Source organism: Carassius gibelio, chromosome B4 (assembly GCF_023724105.1).
Source record: "Carassius gibelio isolate Cgi1373 ecotype wild population from Czech Republic chromosome B4, carGib1.2-hapl.c, whole genome shotgun sequence".
Lineage (NCBI taxonomy): Eukaryota > Metazoa > Chordata > Actinopteri > Cypriniformes > Cyprinidae > Carassius > Carassius gibelio.
The window spans coordinates 17,769,934-17,790,961 of NC_068399.1; the positions used below are offsets into that span (position 1 = coordinate 17,769,934).

Here is a 21,028-nt window from a genome sequence, read left to right on the forward strand (position 1 = left end):
TTATAAACAGATAGCTGGAAAAGTTTGTGCACTTCTATAGACACTTAACCCTTAATTCTTACATAACACAATGGAGTGGGCCATCTTTGGTAAACATTTGAAATGTTAAATGGTCCTCTAATGTCCCCTGGTGGTTTATTTTAGAACTTTGACTGTTTAAAAGAAAATGCTTACACTTGGGTGTGAAAATGGCTTATTTTTATGTATAATGTAATACTAATATTTAAAAAATAACTTTTATTAGATTATTTTATATATGTCTATATAATATTATATAGTGTATATTTAAAAAAAAAAAAATACTCACTGTGTTTTAGGTGATGTGTATATATGTATATATTAAAGTATTTCCAGTTAGTTTTATAATAAGGTAGCCATTAAGAGTAAGCCTCATTATTAGCAGCTGTTTTTATTCAAACTCAAAGGGATATTAAGAATAACCGTCTTTGATCTATAAGACAAATGCTGTTATTCAGTCTCCCATACTGTTGTGCTGACTATTCAAGTCATTGCCCTAAATGACTTGAATAGTCAGCACAACAGTATGGGAGACTGAATAACAGCATTTGTCTTATAGATCAAAGACGGTTATTCTTAATATCCCTTTGAGTTTGAGTCAGAATTAGGCAGCGGCTTGCAAAAATGCTTTAGAAAAGTGAAGAAAGTTCTGAGAAAAGGTTTTACATCTGTTACAATGAAATTCGTGACTAGTGATGGAACAAAGTAGATTTTACAATGACAGATTCTTGAATACGGATCTGTTGTAAGGTTAAAGGCCACAGACCCTTTTAGAGAAACACTTGTCATTGTGGTGCCAGTGAGTCGGCACAAGTATTTGTGAAAGTAAAGCAAATAGTGTCAATCCTAAAGTGAATCCTGACCTTTGACCTTTCTATCCACTATGTCTATCTCCATTCCCCTGAATTGATCCGTTAGATTTTTCTGGATCTAGTGCGTGAGTGAGAAAATTCCCGTAATGATAAGTGTCTCTGAAGAGAGGTATTACTCAAGAGTGTATCATTCTTCAGAGTGTGTATGTGGAATTTGCATTAGGGAGAAGGAGAGTCTTTAAATGGGTCCATCAGTCCGGATGCGCATCTATTTGTTTGTGTATGTGCATCAGTCTCAGTCGTATGTAGAGACAGTCTATGCAACACAAGAAGCCAGCGTGTCTTCCATAACTGCAAAGTACAAGGACTTAAACATCTGAAGGACGCCACATCCTCACCTTGAACACATTCCAGGTAAGCTGTGCCTGGCGGGCCGATATCATAAAAAAAATAAAAAAAAAAATCTCTGCATTTAATGGCTTGTAAATGGAAAGTGGTTCAGATGCTTCCTGACACCTTTTATTGTGGTTGTCAGCCATTTAGAAAATCATGAGTGTTTTATTTCAGTCTCCGGGAGCTTGGTTGATCGCCACAGACTTTTACAGAAGACAAATAAACTTTTAACATTCTGCTTTCAGATTATTTCAAAATTTGCATTCTTATCTTTAGCGATTTTAGCCAAAGATGAAGCCCCTCATGCTGCTGTTTTGGATTTTCGCTGTGCCTGTACACACTTTTGTGCTTCAGCCGAGTAAGTGTTCTTTAAATTCTTTAAATTATTAATTACTTTTGATTAAATTATTGTTTTTACTTAATATTTTTAAGCCTGTCTTTAAACGTTAAGTGCAGAATGTTTCAGATGAAGAAATAAACACAAACTGTTAGATTCATAAGTAAATGCATTTGTATTATGGAGCAAGTGTGGCTTGTCTTTAATGTCCCTAACTCACAGTGCAGTCTTTTAATCATGCAACCTATGCATTAGGTTGCCAAATGTCCTAAAGCGAATGTATCATCAGTTATGAGGGTGATTTTGTGTTCATTAAGTTCACAAAGGTTTATTACCACTTATAGGTGTAAATGTGACAGTCAAGCAGAAGATTTCAGCAGAAGGTGACCTTTGGGCAGAGCAGAGATTTGATCGTTTGATGGTGGCTCTCGACACTGAAGAGGAGAAAAGAAATGAGGAAGAGGTCATAATGCAAGAGGTGGAAGAAGAAACAGACACAGTTGAAGACCATGGTATGAGGAAAACAAAAAGTGTGGGACAATCAAGAGAAACTAATGTAAAAAGCAAAGTAGTAGTAGAAAAAGAGGAGCAGCAAGGACAGAATCTGGGTGAACATGACATGACAGATGTAATCTTAACCAAACCCATCCTCACTGCACAGAATACCAGCCTTTCACGAGAAATTGTGGGTGAGGAACATCTACCTCCTACTGATAATCAGAATGCATCTTCTCCAACCATGGCCACCGCCTCCCAAGCTGTCCTGAATTTGCATACAAAATCAGTTACTGTACTTTCCTCATTCCCCTTCACTTCACAAGGACCAGCAGCAACTTCTGAAACCTTGCCTAACATAACCATGAAACTTCATATTGTGGATTCAACTGCTGAGGCGACCGGAGCCACCTTACTAAGAAATGAAAGCAGCACAAATGATGATCTCAGAGTGGAGCTGCATGTGATGAACAGCTCTAAACTCCACCCACTGGAGGACGTGAGTGCTGATGTCACAGTGATGGAAGCAAGGGCAGGACCCACTGCAAAGACCCCTCTTAGTACTTTTATGGCCGAATCAAAAAACACACCTAAAGACAATATGACACTGAAAGCAAAGAAAGCAAAGGTCCTCACAGTAAAGGCAAAGAAGGCCAAAGTTATGAAAAAAGCGAAGAAAGTGAAAAAGTTCAAACGAGGGAGAAAATTGAAACCGACAACACCTTCATATTTTCCCTATTTTGAAGATCACTACTGTCCCTCAGAATGTTCCTGCTATGGGAGGTATGCGTCTACTAAACCTTAAACCATGCTTAAAGTTATAGTTCACCCAAAAATGAAAATGCTGTCATTCCAAACCCGTTAGATCTACAGAACACAATTGAAGATATTTTTTATTAAATCTGAAAACTTTCTGACCCTGCATAGACAGCAAGGCAACTGACACGTTAAAGGCCAGAAAGGTAGCAAGGACATCATTAATAGAATAAAGCTGTTGTCTTTGTTTTTATTGTGTTCAGAGACCACTGATGTCACATGGACTATTTTAACAACACATTTCTGGGCCTTGAACAGTTGTCAGTTGCGTTGCTGTTCATACAGGGACAGAAAGCTCTCAGGTTTTCATAAAAAATATCTTAATTTGTGTTTCAGGAGAAAACAAAGGTCTTAGGGGATTGGAAGGACATGAGGGTGACTAATAATGACAGAATAAAATTTTTTGGGTGAACTATCCCTTTAAGAACTGTCCTGATGCTGCTGAGTATTGCACTGGAAAACGTTCAGTTTACATGCTGTAATTTAACGTGATCTCCTCTTTTCCAGGGTTGTGCAGTGTTCCGACAAACATCTGCACAGAATGCCTTATGGAATTCCTTACAACTCCCGTTACATTCTCTTAATGAACAACCACATCGATAGCATTCAACTCAAGTTGCTCTCCGAGTATGACTCCATGGAGTTCTTGGTGTTAAGCAACAACCATTTATCAGACGAGACCATCGAGGGTTCCTTTGAAGGGATCAAGAGCCTTAAGAGACTATACATAGAGCGGAACCTTCTCCAAAGTATCCCAAATGACCTGCCCGTTACTCTGGAGGAGCTACGGCTGGATGGGAACCAGGTAAATGTGATGTCTGATGCAGCCTTCGGACGCTGCCCAAACCTGCTGATCCTCAGCCTGAGCAACAACAGCCTGGGGAACAAATCATCCACTATCCCTCCAGGAGTTCTGCTACCATTGGCCAAACTTCGGACGCTTACACTTTCCTACAATCAGCTTGCCTCTGTTCCCCTGCAGTTGCCCCTCAGCCTTCGAGAACTCTATCTCAGAGGCAACCGTATTCAACGCCTCCAAGGCGACATGTTCTGGGGTGAGGCGGAGCTACAGGTCCTGGATCTAAGTGCGAATAGACTGACCGATAAAGGTCTTGGTAAGGCAGCACTACTGAATGTCAGTCACCTTGAGAGTTTAAATCTAGAGGGCAATTTACTGAAGCAGGTTCCTCTCCATCTACCCGGCAGCATAAAGACTCTTAACTTGGAGGGAAACTTCATCTCTAGCATTGGCAAGGATGCTTTTATCTCAATGCCTCAGCTGGAGCACCTAGGCCTAGCAAGAAACAAGATCACTAAAGTGGCCCTTGGCGCTTTCCGGGTTCTTCCACTTCTGCATCAGCTAGACATGAGTCACAACGCCTTACAACAGGTACCAAGGCAGCTCCCGCTATGGCTCCACTCTGCAACATTTTCGCACAACAAGATCCGTGTAATTTCACGTGATGCTTTCTGTTGGGGTCGAGGCAATGAGTCTCCTCTCAGCCGCCTAGTCAGGGTTCACCTGGAATATAACTTAGTAGATCGGGGCCACCTGGACACGTTTGCCTTCCGTTGCCTCAGAGGCTTTCAGGTGGTGCATTTTTACTAAACTGAGCCAATTAGGAAACCATGTAAATGGTCAATATATGGGTCAAAGTAGAATTTACAGGTCTCAGCTTGTTTTTTTTTTTCCAGAAAATTGGTGATCTTTCAGAAGAACGAAAGTCTGAAGTTTGCAGGTAGTGAGGAGGAAACTACATTGACTGCAAAATAAGACAAATATGTGTCCTTGCCCTGATTTGCAAACTTTACAAAATAGGATTTTGAAGTACTTAAAGAGCAGTGGTGCTCATGAGGACATAGATTTGAGTCTTAATGTCCCTTTCCCTATACCTTCCTTCCGGTTGATGCTTAACTGATTTTATTAAAAGCCAAAATATTAACTGTTTGAGGCCTGGGTTAATTGACCCCAAGATGTGTTGATGTTTTATAACTGAAAGTCATAGCTCTGAAATGTGACTAGTTGCTAAAAACCAGAGAGAACAGGATTGTTGCTTGGACGAAATCCACAAAAGTTGTTTTGAGATTACATTGTCTTTATCTAATGTTTCATAAGTGTATTTCATCGTTTAAGTGTATTACTTTGGAAATAAAACACCCATTTTCATAACCTGGCAGTCTACTATCTCTTTCTTGAGCCAGTGTTATATCAGCATTGGTTTGTCAAAGTGGTTCATCATGACCTTTCAGCTCATTTCATGCTATAACAGATTTCAGCAAGAAATTCATCATGACAAGTATATAAAATACTGTCAGTATGTTTTTCATTATTCATAGTTTTTCTGAAAATTGCTTGTTATATTTTTCTTGGTAAATGCTTGGTGGCTTTTGCTGCTTGGCCGCGGTTATTCCTGCCAGATTTGAAGCGAAGAAAAGCACATTATTCAGAATTTGGCTGAGGTGAACTTGGCTGTTTTTTTCTATCACACATGGGACTCTTCGCCAGTTACAGCAATTCCAATGTGTGTTTTTTCCACTGCAAACAAACATGTTTGGATGAAAGTTATTGAGTGTCTCCCTGCTCATGTTTATTCAGTCCAGAATTGTGTAAAATACAACCTTGTGAGCGACTCTTGTGCTTGGTTGTATTCACCACTAGATGGCAGAAGAGTATATTTGAAAAATGCTTCGCCATACATAACTTTACATCATGCTTTTTAAATATTTCTCCTGGTTATTTTAAAATAAATTGCAAAGATAACATGATCTACTGATGAACTATTACGCACAAATCGATTTGTTTATCTTTGGCACTCTGACGTCATTAATAGTCATTTGAAATCTCCCCAATCTTGAATATTTGCTTATTTGCTTTTTGTCTCAAATGTCTGCTCTTGTTTAATTTCATCTGACCTGTTGAAAGCAGATGCAAATGATGTGCCTGCTCTAGGATATGACCAAATCTGACCGGGTGCTGCCAAAGTCTTGAGGTCTTTACATTCAATTAAGTGAGACTAAGTAAACCATATGAGTGCGTGGAAGCGGAGAGTGAGTCGGGGAATACAATGAAAGAGGGCAGAAGAGGGGGAAGGGGGTGATAAAGTGAGAGAGAAATGAGATGGAAAGAAAGCAAATAGCAGCTTCTTGTGTAGGGTTGGTAAATTCCATCTGTCTAATAATGCAGGAAAGCTACGTGGCACTGGGAGACAGCTGCAGAGAGAGAGAGAGAGAGAGAGAGAGAGAGAGAGAGAGGAGGGGAAGACAGAAAAAAAGAAGGATTTTAGGAAGGTGAAGGACTCTTCCAGAAACTCCCTACAGTCCAGCAGGACCCTGACCCCTGTAATTTATCTTTTTGTCTTATATAATTTTTTTAACTGTTTTTCTTTTGCGTGTTTCATTTCTCTTTCTGCAATGTAAAAGTTTTTTACACTGCACAAATGAGAGGGTGAGTAAGCTGTGACACGTTTGACAAAATGTCCAGCAAGCAAGAAGAAACGAGGTAGAAGTAAAGCTGATAGATATCATTATTTGTCATGATTTCTTCTGTAATAAAAAATTATTAAGAAGCATTTGATACATAAGGAAAGTGCTATAGAAATGATTTTTAAAAAAATACCTGCAATTTATATTTCAAATAAAATGATCCACATAATTTAAAAAGTAAAAATGTGATGCACAGTCCCATTCCAAAGTCAAAATTTGCATATAATTTAAATATTCATAATTTTCGGAAGGCTATATTGTAATTTTAACAGTTTTACAATATTAGTACACTCCCTTGTACGACTTCCTTTATTTATATATATATATATTCCTGGCATCGTATTATTATTTCTTAATTAGGAGGCATAGAAACAAACTATTAGGCGAGGGAACAAACAACAAGTCAATTATTAGATGCTGGTCTTGCAGACATTTCATAAAGCAGAGTAGGTCACTGACTGTTGCATTGCCTGAGGTTAACATTTAGTTACTTGAAGCAGATAGTTGATAAATTAAAGTAAAAGTAAAGGCAATACGGAAAATTGTAAGCAGCAGCGTAACCGCAAAAGCCTGCCTGCTCTTCTAAGGCTAACGCTAACATCTGTGATTCCATTAGGATTCAGTCTAGCCTGTGGCCTTTAATGAACAGAAGGCCTGAACTTAGTTACCAATGAAGAATGTCTGCAAACACAAAGCCAGGAAATGAAACCCCACCCTGAAAAAAAAGGAAAGGGAATAAATGGATAGAGACAAAGCGTCTACCCAGGTCAATAAACAGAAAGTCAAGTCAACACTGTCTGGAGGACCTGTGTCCTGTGGGTCACATGGAAATGGGGATTCTGGGTAACCTGAATGAGCAAAAACACTTGGTTTGATCACTCTTTCTGTTATTTTGTGGTGGAATGTGCTTCCAACCTTCAATTATCTTTTCTATTTTTCCACACTGACACTTCTGCGAAACTGCAGCACTGTTAATATCTTTGGCCTTTGGATGATAAATTGCTTGGGGTTGTCCTCATTTTGAAGTCGCTTTGGACAAACATATCTTTAATGACAATGTTGGAATCAGATCATGTTTTGCTTTAATTAGCAAGAATAAAAGGTCTACTTTCACAGTTAATCTGGAAAAACTAGATCGTTAATTTATCCAATGTCATACTTAAAGTGATCTGATCTCTCGAAAACAAAAGAAAACTGTATCATGTTATATAAAATGGCTCACATAATTACACACAATCTCCATATTTCATATAAAAGAACAAATTTGTAGCCTGACCCTCGAGGTTAAAGGGACAGTTGACAAGTGTTCAAAGCTGAGAGACTCTGCTATTACTATAACTGAAGTGAGGTGGCGCTTGAGTCAGTGGAGAGGAGAAGGAGAGAGACAGACAGAAAAGAAGGAGGAGAGAGAAAGGGGGAGGTGGCAACCGAGCAAGAAAGAGTTGAAGACCGAACCATGGGAGCCAGACGGACCTCTATATACCCACACCCACACTTCTATATATGGACATATGTATGCATTTGCATTTACAGCCCCTGATCTCTCTCACCATCACTTTTTCCCTCTGTTCCCTCGATTTCCTTTAACCCTTAATAAGACAAACACTTTGGTGTGGACACAAGGTGTCTGCAAACCTGCAGATGCAGAGTCTCATTTACACACGTGCAGGCTCCACAAGAGTGCTGTTGTGTTTACTATTTTTCAGATGAGCGAATCACATGCTATCTCACTCCATTATCACATACACAAATGTTTACATATGAATATAAATCCTGGAAAGCTCCATGCAAGCAAATGTGGTCTTGCCACGCCTTCTTTCTTCTGCACAGTGTCGGTGTGTGTAGGATACAGAATCCTGTTTTGGTTCATCTCAGGTTATTTCTACAATTTGAAAAGATTCGCGGACATTCTGAGCATTTAAACAGTGCAATTAAAGATTTTGTTGTTTAGAAAATAAGCAATAGCTGCTGACAGTGTGTAATCACGTACCTTAAAGTTTTATTATATATCCTTAGATAAAGCAAAAGGATATTTTCCAGCCTGAGGAACATTCACAAGGTTAAAGAGCCATACAAAATGCCCTCATTGGGTCATATGACTGCCTGTGTTATAGCTAAAGGTCAAAGGTCAGTGTGCTAGTTTTACACCAGCCCTGGTTTTATCCCTAAATGTTATCTGGATTACGAGTCCCCTGAGCATTCAGGTGTGCTCTTTAGCGTCTTTATAGGAGTTCCACGTCCTGCAGTGTATTTATTAGGATGTTTTTCTAAAAATGCCACTTGAAAGAAGAAAAAAGCAAGAAAACCAAGAAAAGGTTCTTTTCTGTATCAGTCTGAGCTGGAGTTTTTTTTTTTTTTTTTTTTTTTGTCTCACCCCTTTTGTATTTTTCGTCCCAGTTCCTTGTTTAGATATTCTCCCCTGTCAACACCTTCCAAAGAACTCATACAGAGACTATTTAACATGCACCACATGAGGTTATTAGTGGTGTTTGATAAGGTATAAGCATCATTAAAGCCATTACATTTGACAAATCGAGCACATTCTTAATCTTAAAGGGATAGCTCACCCAAAAGTGAAAATTACCCCATGATTTACTCACACTCTTCCAGACAAATTCAATTTGAGTTGTATTAAAAAATGTCCTGGTTAATGTCCTGGCTCTTCCAAGCTTTATAATGACAGTGAATGGGGTTTAACATTTTGAAGGCCAAAAACTGCGTTCATCCATCATAAAAAGTACACCACACATCTTCGGGGGGTTTCATAAAAGCCTTCGGAAGTGAAGCAATGCATTTTTGTGTAGCATAAGCTCGGGGGAGAACATGTCAGTTTCTCAAGAACCAGGTTTTATTTAAAGCAAAGGAAAACCAGTTTCTTCATTTGGTTTTTCTACTTTGTGACCTGTGTCTTGTTTTGTTCTCTCCTCTATGCTTCTGTGTTTGTTACCGTGCTCGCCTACATGCTATGCCATCCTCTGGAACACTCTCTCATGAACGTACATACTATATTAAGTGGAAGCTATAGATTACGGGTTTTAAAGTTTAAAAAAAATATATTTTTCCCACAAAATGTACCGATTCACTTCAGAAGGCCTTTATTTACCAAGAGCCAGGGCATGTTTTGATATTAGTCTGATTTTATTCATCTTAAAGTGGAAAGTCAAGTTTGCTGAGGATGGGTTGAGGGTGAGTCATTTTCTTTTTTGGGTGAACTATCCCTTTAAGTATTAAACTTTGACAAATGAGTGTCATGGACCATTAACTATACCTCCAATGATATGGCTTATTGAGGGGCGTTTTTACTTTTCAAGTTTTAGCTTGGCAGAGAGTAATTTTTTGACTTTCAATCAAAGAACTAGCAATCACCCAAAACGTGTGCTAACAACCACTCTGAACATTTTAGCAATTGGTTAGCATTATCGTGGCGGGTTTTCAAGGGCAAGCACTAAAAATCGACTTATAAAATAGCCTTGCGTAATTCCTGTTTTTCCTTTCCCCCTCTTCTCTACTCGATTCGCCCCTGACTAGACAAAAAGACTATTGTAGAACACAGTGTTTCCTCCTCGAGCAGACATTACCTAAGCACTCCAAAGCTGTTGCTTGGCCTCCAATTTTTCTGTCATTTCTCCTTCTAATACTCTCTTGTACATGTCAACGGGAATTAGGACGGTAGCTTCATTAACTGAGGGGGAAATGCTTGTGAAAACACTCTTATGATTTAGGGTTTGCCACCAGGAAGCTGGGTAAGCAGTTCATGACGCAGCTTTTTCTAGGCCTGGAGACGCTCAGTAATGTGATCTCCAGCTGTGACAGACCAGTTGTAAACTTTACTGTGCTGTTTGCTTGCGAGGAGGTTTGACGTGGTAACAAGTATTAATATCTCTCTTTGCAACATTCAGCTTTTCAATATGTGCCGTTCAAAAATGAAGCCAAGAAATCAGAGACTTCATAAACACGGACTCATCAGCGGTGATGAGTTTACAGCACTTTTCTAATGGTGCATCCCAAAGTCTATTGCTGCCACTAATGAAGGTTTCAATAGCTGCATGAGTGTCTGTTTGGGCAAGTATGAGGCCCTCAGAAGATAGCAGGATGTGTTCAAGGAGATAATTGTTGTTTTAATGTGTTTTCTTCATCACATCGAGGCCGCCTGGAGGGCTCTTCAATGATTGTGTGTGTGTGTGTGTGTGTGTGTAGACACAGGTTATGCATGGAGACTTTGATATACCATCTGGCATTTAAAGGTGATTTTTTTTTTAGCAAACTCATAATTTTTCACCAAGCCTTCAAACCTCTAAGCATGATCAGTCTTGAATCTTTGACTCACCCTGATGTTTTTTCAACTAATGAACAGTTCTATAGCCTAAGGTGCAGAGTAAAGCACAACGTAAAATAACGCAATATACCATTCAAAAGTTTAGGACTGGAAAAATTGTATTAACATTATTTGAAAGAATCACTTTTTGCTCACCAAAGATGCATTTAGTTGATACATAATACAGTAAAACCGTAATATTGCTTAAGTGCTGCATATTGGAGCTCAATAATAAGCACTGTTTTCACACTGCATGCATATATAAAAAAAAATAAAAAATAAAAAATATGCATGCAGTGTGAAAACAGTGCTTATTATTGAGCTCCAAGGAAGCCACATCTGTTTACCATTTTCACTCATTAGGATCATATAAACATGCAAACTCATAAAGCTCAAGTTGATCAAGTCATTGGATCTAGTGTCTGAATTAAAGTATAGTGAATTGAAGCTTGTGTTAATTATTTACACTAAATGGGTGTTAATATAATACTTAATTTGCCTGTAACATACATTTTTATTTGTTAATCAATATTTTTGTGTTCTCAAATATATAACTTACATGCAATTGCATAATATAAAACTTTTTTTTTTTTCAGAGAAAATATTGGTTATATCTAATTTTTTTAATGCTAGTACATTTCCACAAAACTTCACTTCACTTCAGCATTGATAAATAAGTCTCTTAAACAGCAAATCAGCATATTAATGAGAATGATTTCTGAAGGATCATGTGACACTGAACCCTGAACTCATGGCTGCTGAAAGTTTACCTTTGCCATCACAGGAATAAATTAAATTTTACAATATATTCAAATAGAAAGGAGTTATTTTAAATTGTAAAGTTAAAGGTTTTTCTTTCTTTCTTTCTTTCTTTTTTTTGCAGCACAGAACAGTCATTCGTTTCAGATGGAGAAATGAACAGAAGCAGATGTGCTGTGTGTCGATATGAGATCAGCCTCGGGAACCAGAGCCAAGCGGAGATGAGAGGAGAGCCAGGAGCGTGTTTAGGTAAGCAGGCAGTCCGTCACATCAGACACGATGCTGGAGTCATGATGGTTAAGCAGGGCAGAGTTCACACACTCATCAGTCGAGTTGTGAGCTACACTGCCAGCATGAATGAGCTGAAACACACACATGTGAGCACATGCTCTCGTATACACGGACTGAACAGAAACAGCAGATCTATGATCCATAGGTCAGCAACTTCAACTTTGCAGCACAGCCAAATATATTGGTGCCCAAAGTATCAAGAACACATACAATGCCAAAAAAGTCATTATTGTTGCAGATATATTACTTTATTAGCACTCACGAAGGCTACTTGAGCTGATACTTTAAGTTAGGGATTTGAACAGACCCCTAGAAACATTGCAATCAGTGACTTTTGAATTGTTGTGGTGAGTTTTGCATATAGCAAATGCGACTTCAAAAATGTAAAAATCTGTTATTATTGCAGTTAGGTTTGATCCCTGCTTCTCAGACTCTCTCGGTTTTTCCTCATTCTCTGTGTGAGTGTGGATAACTCATTTCTCTATAAAACGTTTTAGTGGTAGCAGAAAGCCAGCCACAGGCACTTGATCTCAGTTATGAAAATGTGAAGCATTCAGCACAGAATATATGCGAACTGTAAAGCAAACACACACACGTCCAAGAGAAACAAACTGGGCTGCTATTATACTCTCTGGAGGATGATGGGAAATCAGCCCCACTGGGCACAGCGAGAAAGCCACGTGAGAGGATTCACAATGATTTCAAGATTTCATTCATCTCACACAGACTTTTTTACAGTGAAAGCAGACTTATGGGTGACTAATTTTGGTGTGTGTGATATTGACATGAAAATATCTTGATGGATGGTAATAATAATTAGCAGACTCCCAAACCCCTAGCCTTATTATGTACACACATGAAGAGAGTGCAAAAGCCAGTATTCTTAAAGGGACAGTTCACCCGATAATGAAAATTCTGTCATTAATTGCTCACCCTCGTTTAGTTTCAAACCAGTAAGACCTTTGCTCTTCTTCAGAACACAAATAACGATATTTTTGATGAAATCCATGAGCTTTCTGACCCTACATAGACCACAACACAACTGACATGTTTAAGGACTAGATAGTAAAGACAGTTAAAATAGTCCATGCGACATCAGTGGTTCAACAGTAATCTTATTAAGCTATGAGAATACTTTTTGTGCGCAAAGAAAACAAAAGTAACAACTTTATTCAACAGTTCTTCTGTGATTAAAATCCAGACAGTTTTCTTCTAGAAAGACAAAAACGTTCAGGTGGAGAAAAAAACTTTTCTTCTGTGAGTGCTTAAACTAAGACAATGTGTTTCCAGTCAAATGTATCAACAAAATCTGTTTATACAATATAAAAGTGGCACAGAAGCTGCATCTAAAGCAGCATTTATATGCATGCTACAATCCATTTACCGTTACGTAAATAATTTTTTCCGAGATTAATGCAGTTTGCAGTTCATTTCAATGTTAGCACGTTGCTAAGCTAACAAGCAGACTGTAATATGCATAGAAATAGTTTAAGCAACATTCATGAGTAAAGCTTGTCGATAGCATTAGCCACATGATAGCATAGCCACATTAAAAAAAAAAAAAAACCTTCCACACACATTTAGGGTAAATTCATATGTTTTAATTGAATTATTCTATTTAGCACTGGATTCATTGTATGTATTTTCATTTTATATCGTTGCATGAGTTATAAATAATTATAATCAGCCTCACTTAATCTGTAATTTTGGATTTATGGAACAATGTAGCATAGACTTTTAGACATTAGATAGATATTTTTGTCTTTTCTAAAATCTGATTTTAGAAAGAAACTGGCACCCATGATGGAGAAAAAGCAGATATGTCTCTTTATATTCTCCTTCTATCAAATGCACAAACACAGAAGGAGATAAAAACAGGAGCAGTGATGGCCAGGCTCCGAGGCCTGACATATACAAAGGAAGTGTTTCGTCTGGCAGTCAGTGTTACTAGGCATTCACAGAGGAAAGCTGAAAGCTCCACATTGCTCCATTCAGAAGAGGGATGAAGAAAGATGGCTGTCCTTCTATTCAGCCCAACTCTCTGTCAGTCATTCAGCTGGCTGACTGTGAGCTTATAAGCACGGTGGGTTGGTGGGTGGATAAATACTCTCATGATATTGTTAGGATTTTTTTTTTTTTGTGCAAGTTAGATATTGGAGTAACTTGTGCAACATATTTGCTTGGTAAAACTGCTACTTTAGTTTCTCTGAGCTTCAAAGCGGTTTGTTGCTGTGTGATAAGGCATGTCTTTGAAAGACCAGGGAAGGATAAAAAAAAAAAAAGATTAATGGTTCAAGATGTCTGGGACAGAGGAGGGGGTTTTGACCGTTTATTCAAACTTTAGACAGAAAGGCTGCGCCAAGGCCTCGATAAAATCAACAGGATCACAGAGGTCTGGGAACAATAAGCCAATGGGAACGAAGAGAGCAGACACAAAGAGAAAAAACACAACAAGCATCACTTTAAAACACAGTATTTGGAGAAACGTAGTTAGAAGAAGGAAATATTTACTTGTGCTTTCTAAAGACGTGATAAAGTTTTTGTCAAGCCAGGAGGAGTATCATGTTTTCTTCTCTTTTTTCGCAATTTTGTTGACTCTAGGCTGAATCTTTCCCCCTCCACTGGCCCTTTCCTGACCAGCCAGACTCTAAATCTCCCCTGAATTTGTACATTCCTCTGGTATTGCCTAATACATTTTCTTGTCAGGGTGTGTGTGCATAGCATCGTAGACTAGAGTGTGTGTATATTGAATGTTGTTCGGGGTATTGGTGTGTTTTTGTTTCATTTGTGTGCGTTTGGGGTGGAAGCATCTGTTTATCTTGTTATCACTGACATTTTTTCGGAGATGCACTGCAGACATTTGGCTCTCAGGGGTTTCTTAAAAACTTCCACCTTTCAGCTGCAGAAGAAAAAAAGCTTGTTTTTCCGGTATTTTACTGATCCAAAAATGCTGATCATTTAAAACTGTGATAATGTTGATACCTGAAAAAAAAATTATTAAGTCCTTAAAACAAGATCAGTTTAATTAAGAAGCAACAGAGAGTAGGATATTTACTAAATATTATCCTAATTAATTCTGACAAGGTAAACCACTCAAAAATGGTCACTATGTAGTTACCTGCATTTTTTTTTTTATAATAATCGAATCTTATGTTCATCCTTGAAACAATTCATTTTTAAAACACTATGTCAAATTTTAACTTAATATATCACTAATTCATTTTGAAATGTTTTCTTTTTTGCCTTTAAATCAAAAACTATTTTTTCTTTATTTTATTTTATTTTATTTTATTTGCACAATTAATGTTCTTGTCTCACACACAAACAACCCGCAGACATTCCAGGCTGTGCTTGCAAGCTGGACGTGACTGTTAAAGAAATTACATTTTCTTCTACCATCTGTCAAGATTTTTCCATGCAACTTTTCTCATAAGTGCACTCGAATGCAAACTCGCGCCTACGAGTCTGTGTTCCTCAGATAACATAGTTGAGTCTTATTAGTTTAAGTCAATTGATTTTCTCACACTCTCAAAACATTTAGACGAAATTCACCCCTTGTTGGAAAATTTCCTCCAGCATTTCTCTTCAATCCGCCTCTGACAAATCAAACAGCTTGTGTAATGTAACGCAAAGTAAAATTGATTTCCAGTTCACTTTAGTTAATCCAGGTGAGCAAGGGGTACTGTATTAATATTCCCATAATTAATAAACAAATAAATAAATATTTTTTTAAACCAAAAGTCTATTTATGAAACTAAATATAGATTTCACAAAAAATTAGTTCATTTAGCATTTATTCACTGAAGCAACATAGTTATACTTTTTAATCCGGCTTTTTTAAATGACTGTATAAAGGGTCTGTAGCTGCCTCTGTCTTGTACGCCGTCTCCTTTAGTTGGGGACTGTTGACTTTATTAGCAGGTTTGTGTGGGGTTCTGCTGGGTTCTTTAGGGGTTTGGCCCGTTTGACGCTCATTTTATGGCTCTTTTGGGCTCTGGTGGTCTTGTGACTGCGTTGCCAGCAGTAAAAGCTGCTTGGTGTCTGATGGAAGCTATAAATCAAAACCAGACTGAACCAGAAAAACTGACACTGGATCAGCCCACTTGAAGGAAAGCAGTCTGACTTTGACTCAACCACCAAACATGCCAGATTTTAAGAAATTAATTGCATGAAATTGTCGTTTAATAACTGAGGATCAAGTTTAGTGGTTAGCTGCATTTGAAATAGCAAGGCAGTCTGTCACATCTTGACCCTTTTAGTACAACACACACTAATCAAGATGCCAAAGAGATTACACACATCCTGGAACACACAATGTTACTTAGGAATTAAAATCCAACTGTACAGAGCTTTGAATGCTTGTTAAATGGATAGGATAGGTGGAGATATTAAATCTGTAATAATCATGTAAATAATAACAACTTAAATCTGAAAGAACGTGTGTAGACCGGAGGTGAGAGGACATCCTCCTCCGCCCACGCTTCCACAGCTGTGTTTTCTCTTAAGACCTTGATTCAGATGTGAGCTCTGTGTGTTCTCTTTGGTGATTGTGGTTGGTGATGCAGGGATTAGATCAGAGCAGCTTTTAATGGCAGCATTCATCAGTTTCACAAAACCAGACCAGTTTAAAAAAATAAATGAATTAACACAATACAATTCGTAACCGTTTGACGTTTTGGTGAATTAGTTACTAATCCCTATGAACTCATTTGTATGTCTTTATACAATCTGTTTACTTCAGTGACTGTTATGTGGGCGGATCACAATTTTTGTTTGTAAAGATTCGTACATAAAATCACCAACTTCTAAAACAGTTACAGTTTCCTTTAAGATCTGGTTAAAATACCATCAGTGAACAAAATCTGGTCAGTTACGAATTTATTTTATTTCTCCAATCAATTACTTCAATAACTTTAATATGTTATTTACAAATCAAAATCAAAATCAAAACATATATATTTATACATAATTAAACTTATTAAAGTTATTGTTTTTATATTATTATTATTTGTTTATAATGAACTATTGAAAACAACTATTAAACGTGTGTGCATGAACTACTTTTAATTTTCTCCTTTTAAACAAAAATAAATTAATTAAATAAAGAATTATGACAAATAGTGGCTAAAATATAAGAAAGTAACTTAATTTGATCAATACATAATTCACATAAATTGGTATTATTTTATTAAACTGTTAAACTGTTATTGTTTTTTATCATTTTTTTTCTATTTTATAATGAACTATTAAAAACATAATTAATTGTTTGTGTATGAATTACTTTTTACTTTTTAAACGTATCTTTTGTAATGAATACAATAATTGAATCATTCAATTAAAAATAAATTATATATAACATAAACACAAAATATGTTTATATATGAAATATATTTTTCTATAATATAAATTATATGATTATAAAAAATACATGTAAATACATGTAAAAAAAATCTAAATATAAACCATAAGTGTGTGTATTTATGCATAATAAATATAATATATTATGTAAACAAAAACTTTTATTTTGAATGCGATTAATCATGATTAATCATTTGACAGCTCTAATATATATATATGTATATATGTGTGTGTGTGTGTGTGTGTGTGTATTCATATAGAACACTCTTCAAGTGATCATAGATTATGGTAAGCTCTTGATGCAGTAGTGATATTTCTAAAGAAAATCATTAAGTTAACTGACAATCAAAATTTCTTACATACAATATAACAAAATGATTAGGAGAAACAGTGTGAATTTTTAAGTTAATATTAACAAAATTTATGTGTTCCTCATTAGTGCAACTGAACCCTAAACCAAAACTTTTCATTGAGTGCTTTTAACTAATGACATTGTACGGTGTATTTACGTCAGTGGTGTGTGGTGCGTCAGTGACTAACACTGCTGGGAAATATCTGGGTGTGATTGTTGAGGACTGGAGAAACACACACTCACTCAGGGGACGTGTAAATAACATTTGCACCATTTTCATTGCAGGTCTACACCCTCGAAAATATTTTTTGCCTCGCAAAGCCTATAGTAGTTTGATATCTTTTAGTCTCTTTGAGATGTTTTTCTCCTCATCCTGTCCCAGCTGTTCAGCGGTTCCAGAGGCAGTAGAGGTTCAGGTTTCTCCGCGCTGCTCTGTCGTGGTTCGGTCTGCACTCTTTCTGCAGGTTCTAATGATTCTAACAGACTCTGAGCTCCCTCTTCAGCTGCATGCATCACGTCTCTCGTCTGGAGGCGGATCTGCAGATCTGTATCCATGCCAAGCATAAGGCAGACAGAGCCGCTTCATTCTTGCCACTCTTTTGAACCAGTTCTGAGATTAAATCCAGATTGCTTGCAAAAGTTGAGCCATCGGTTCCCGATTCCACTTAGCATTGTGCAACTAACCACCGAATGGCGTGGAATCTCACACAGATCACTTTTATAACAATGATTCAAAGCCTTTGTCAGGTCAGGATGTCTACAGGAAATTTTGAATGTGTGTACATGGTTTTCAGATGTCCAATTTATGGGTAGCTGACATTATATAGGCTACTTTTTTGGAAAGATCATGTCTTGCAGTGTGACATGCTTTATGGCATCTAAAAATGTTTTTAAAGGTTCCGTTAATATTTTAGGATTATATCATGCATTTCATTTTTACAACCTCATATTATTATAGACTGCTATACATCGAAATTTGTACAGCATAATGACCTTATATACACTTATACTTTCTCCAATTATATTTTCGAAACTAATTAGGACCATATATAACATATAATATATTATTATTTAAAAAAAAAAAGTATTAATGGTGTTTTTCTGTATTTGGGACATCATGGAAATGTAGATTATACATTCAAATTCATAAAAACACGGCATAACCTCTATACATATATTCATGAAGGGTTTAAAATATATATATATTGTTCATATGTACAGTAATACTAACACACAGACAGTAGGGCTTGAATGTTTGTGAACCCTTTAGTGAATGACTTCACAGGTCATCAGATTTAAACATAAGTCCTGGAAGTAGTGGCAAATGTATGTAAATCTTTGCTTTTTTAATATCTGGAGTGACCCTTTTTTGCAGCTGTACCTGCAGGTAATGTTTCTTGTGACTGCTGATCAGTCCTGCACAACGACTTGCAGAAGTTTTAGCCCATTCCTCAGGACAGAACCACGTCAACTCTGTGATTTTGGTCTGTGTGAAACCCCCATCTTTTTCTTGAGATTCAGTTCTTGGATAGACGTCCTAAAAATTCCCTTTAGATTTGCTGATATAATTAAAAATGCATTGTTCTTTCAATGATAGCAAGTCGTCCTGGACCGGATGCACCAAAACAGGCCCAAACCATGATATTATCATCACCATGTTTTGACAGATGGGATAAAGTTCTTATGCTGGTATGCAGTGTTTTCCGTTCTCCAAACATAAAGCTTCTCATTTAAACTGAAAAGTTCTATTTTGGTCTCATCTGTCCATTAAACCTTTCTCCATTAACCCATTTGTTCGTCAGTGTTCTTTTTGGAGAGCAGTGGCTTTTATTCTTGCAACTACACACCATGGTCTCTCAGTGTTCTCCTGATGGTGGCCTCATGAACTTTAACATTACCTCTCAAGCTCACAGACTATATTACATGTCTTGCTTTTAGAGTGATCTTTGTTGGTGGAGCACTTGTGCAGAGGATAACAGTAGTCTTCAATTACCTCCATTTGTACACAATCTGTCTGACTGTGGATTTGTGGAGAGAGCTGGTTTTGTAACCTTTTCCAGCCCGATGAGCAGCAACAACTTTTTTTTTTCCTGTGGTACTCAAGATTTCCACAATTTTCACTTCCACAAACCCTGTTCCTTGTATAAAACAGACACAGACACCTGATAGCCATCACTCTGAACTCTTCTGAACAGATGGACTCTAGTTTCGCCTTTAAATTTGCTACTAATCTTAGAAATTCACATATTTTTGCCACTCTCAGATAAGTAATATTGAATCATTTTCCATAATGAATAAATAAATGACAACATATATACTACATAAACATGGAGACATTCATTATCTACATCTTCTATGTCATGTGTTTTTTTCCTAGCATAGCTAATAACTTCCTCTCTTCCTTTTGACTTTCAGTGTAATAGTTTCCACATTAGCGTTTATAGCTTGTGTATGCAGGCACATGCAGCTAAACAGACACTGACACCAGCAGGGGCCCTTGTGTGTCAACTATCTTTTAGGGAGCACTGGTGGTGTCAAAGACAAACTCATGCAACAGCTGGAACCCGCTTTGATCCCATTCGTCCATTTTGGAAATGACCGATCAGGAAGAGAAATCAGGTTTGAAGAGGGACATAGGAAAATAAAGTGAGAGTCGTCATATGGAATAGAAATTCACAGTCATTCGTTCAGGTTTTGCCAGCAAAAACTTCCCATCGGTGAACGTGTTTAAGAGCTGGGGTTCTCAACTGGTGAGTTGTGACCCAAATCAAAAAGGTTTGTTCTGATTGGAAAAAATAAAGAAATGATGCTAAACAACAAAAATAACATGCAACTAGCAACTGTATAATCATGAATAGTTAGTATAGCAACATAAACGATAAACGCCACTCAGAACTTCACTTGTCGGCATTAAAAACAGTGTGTCTAACCAAAAGCTTGGTGCAAATTCATGTGTCAGCTGCTCAAATTCACCAAATGCAATATGAACAGGTGGTGTGACATCTTTATACTCGAAAACCCACTCAACAAAACCACTCAAAGTAAAAAAAGAACATAAAATCCAGACTATATTCATGTGCTTTGAGCGAGAGGAAAAGGGCGAGATGGAATATGAAGAGTGTAAATAGGAGGGCGTGGGTCACACAAGTGTATTTGAGTTTTATTGTGGACATTTGGCTGTGGCCTCAGGTTTACTGGCCAGATCCTCTGAATCTGAACTCAGCCCAGGGCAGATAGCGGGAGGAGATGAAGAACAGGTCATCGTCTACATCCTCCGCTGATCTGACGCCATTTCGTCCTCTCCAGCTTTCTGCTAAAGAAGCAGTCTCCAAGTCACCTTATACAGCTGACTGATGGCTCAGGAGTCAGTGAGAAGTTATTCTGAAACCATGAGTTCAGGATGAAATTTGTTAAAACCATAGAACTGATACTGTGATAGAGTCATAGGGGATTTTTGACCTTACTCAGGCGTCCTGATGAGTATCTAGCAGTATCCGCCCAAATAATCCTTTGCAATGAGTTATTAATTATTACATGAGTAACAGTTACCCAGTGACTTGAAACAACTGGCATGTCCAATGACTTGAAACAGTTGGATT

The 21,028-nt window shown here is 37.4% G+C and overlaps 1 protein-coding gene across 1 annotated transcript; it reads left to right on the forward strand.

Moving 5' to 3' along the window:
• The first annotated feature begins 589 nt into the window (after positions 1–589).
• On the forward strand, positions 590–5,059 carry LOC127956302 (podocan-like protein 1). Its single transcript, XM_052554143.1, has 4 exons — positions 590–1,244; positions 1,500–1,581; positions 1,905–2,838; positions 3,379–5,059. The coding sequence occupies exons 2-4, from the start codon at positions 1,515–1,517 to the stop codon at positions 4,478–4,480; spliced, it is 2,103 nt and encodes a 700-aa protein (XP_052410103.1). The 5' UTR covers positions 590–1,244; positions 1,500–1,514; the 3' UTR covers positions 4,481–5,059.
• The last annotated feature ends 15,969 nt before the right edge of the window (positions 5,060–21,028 follow it).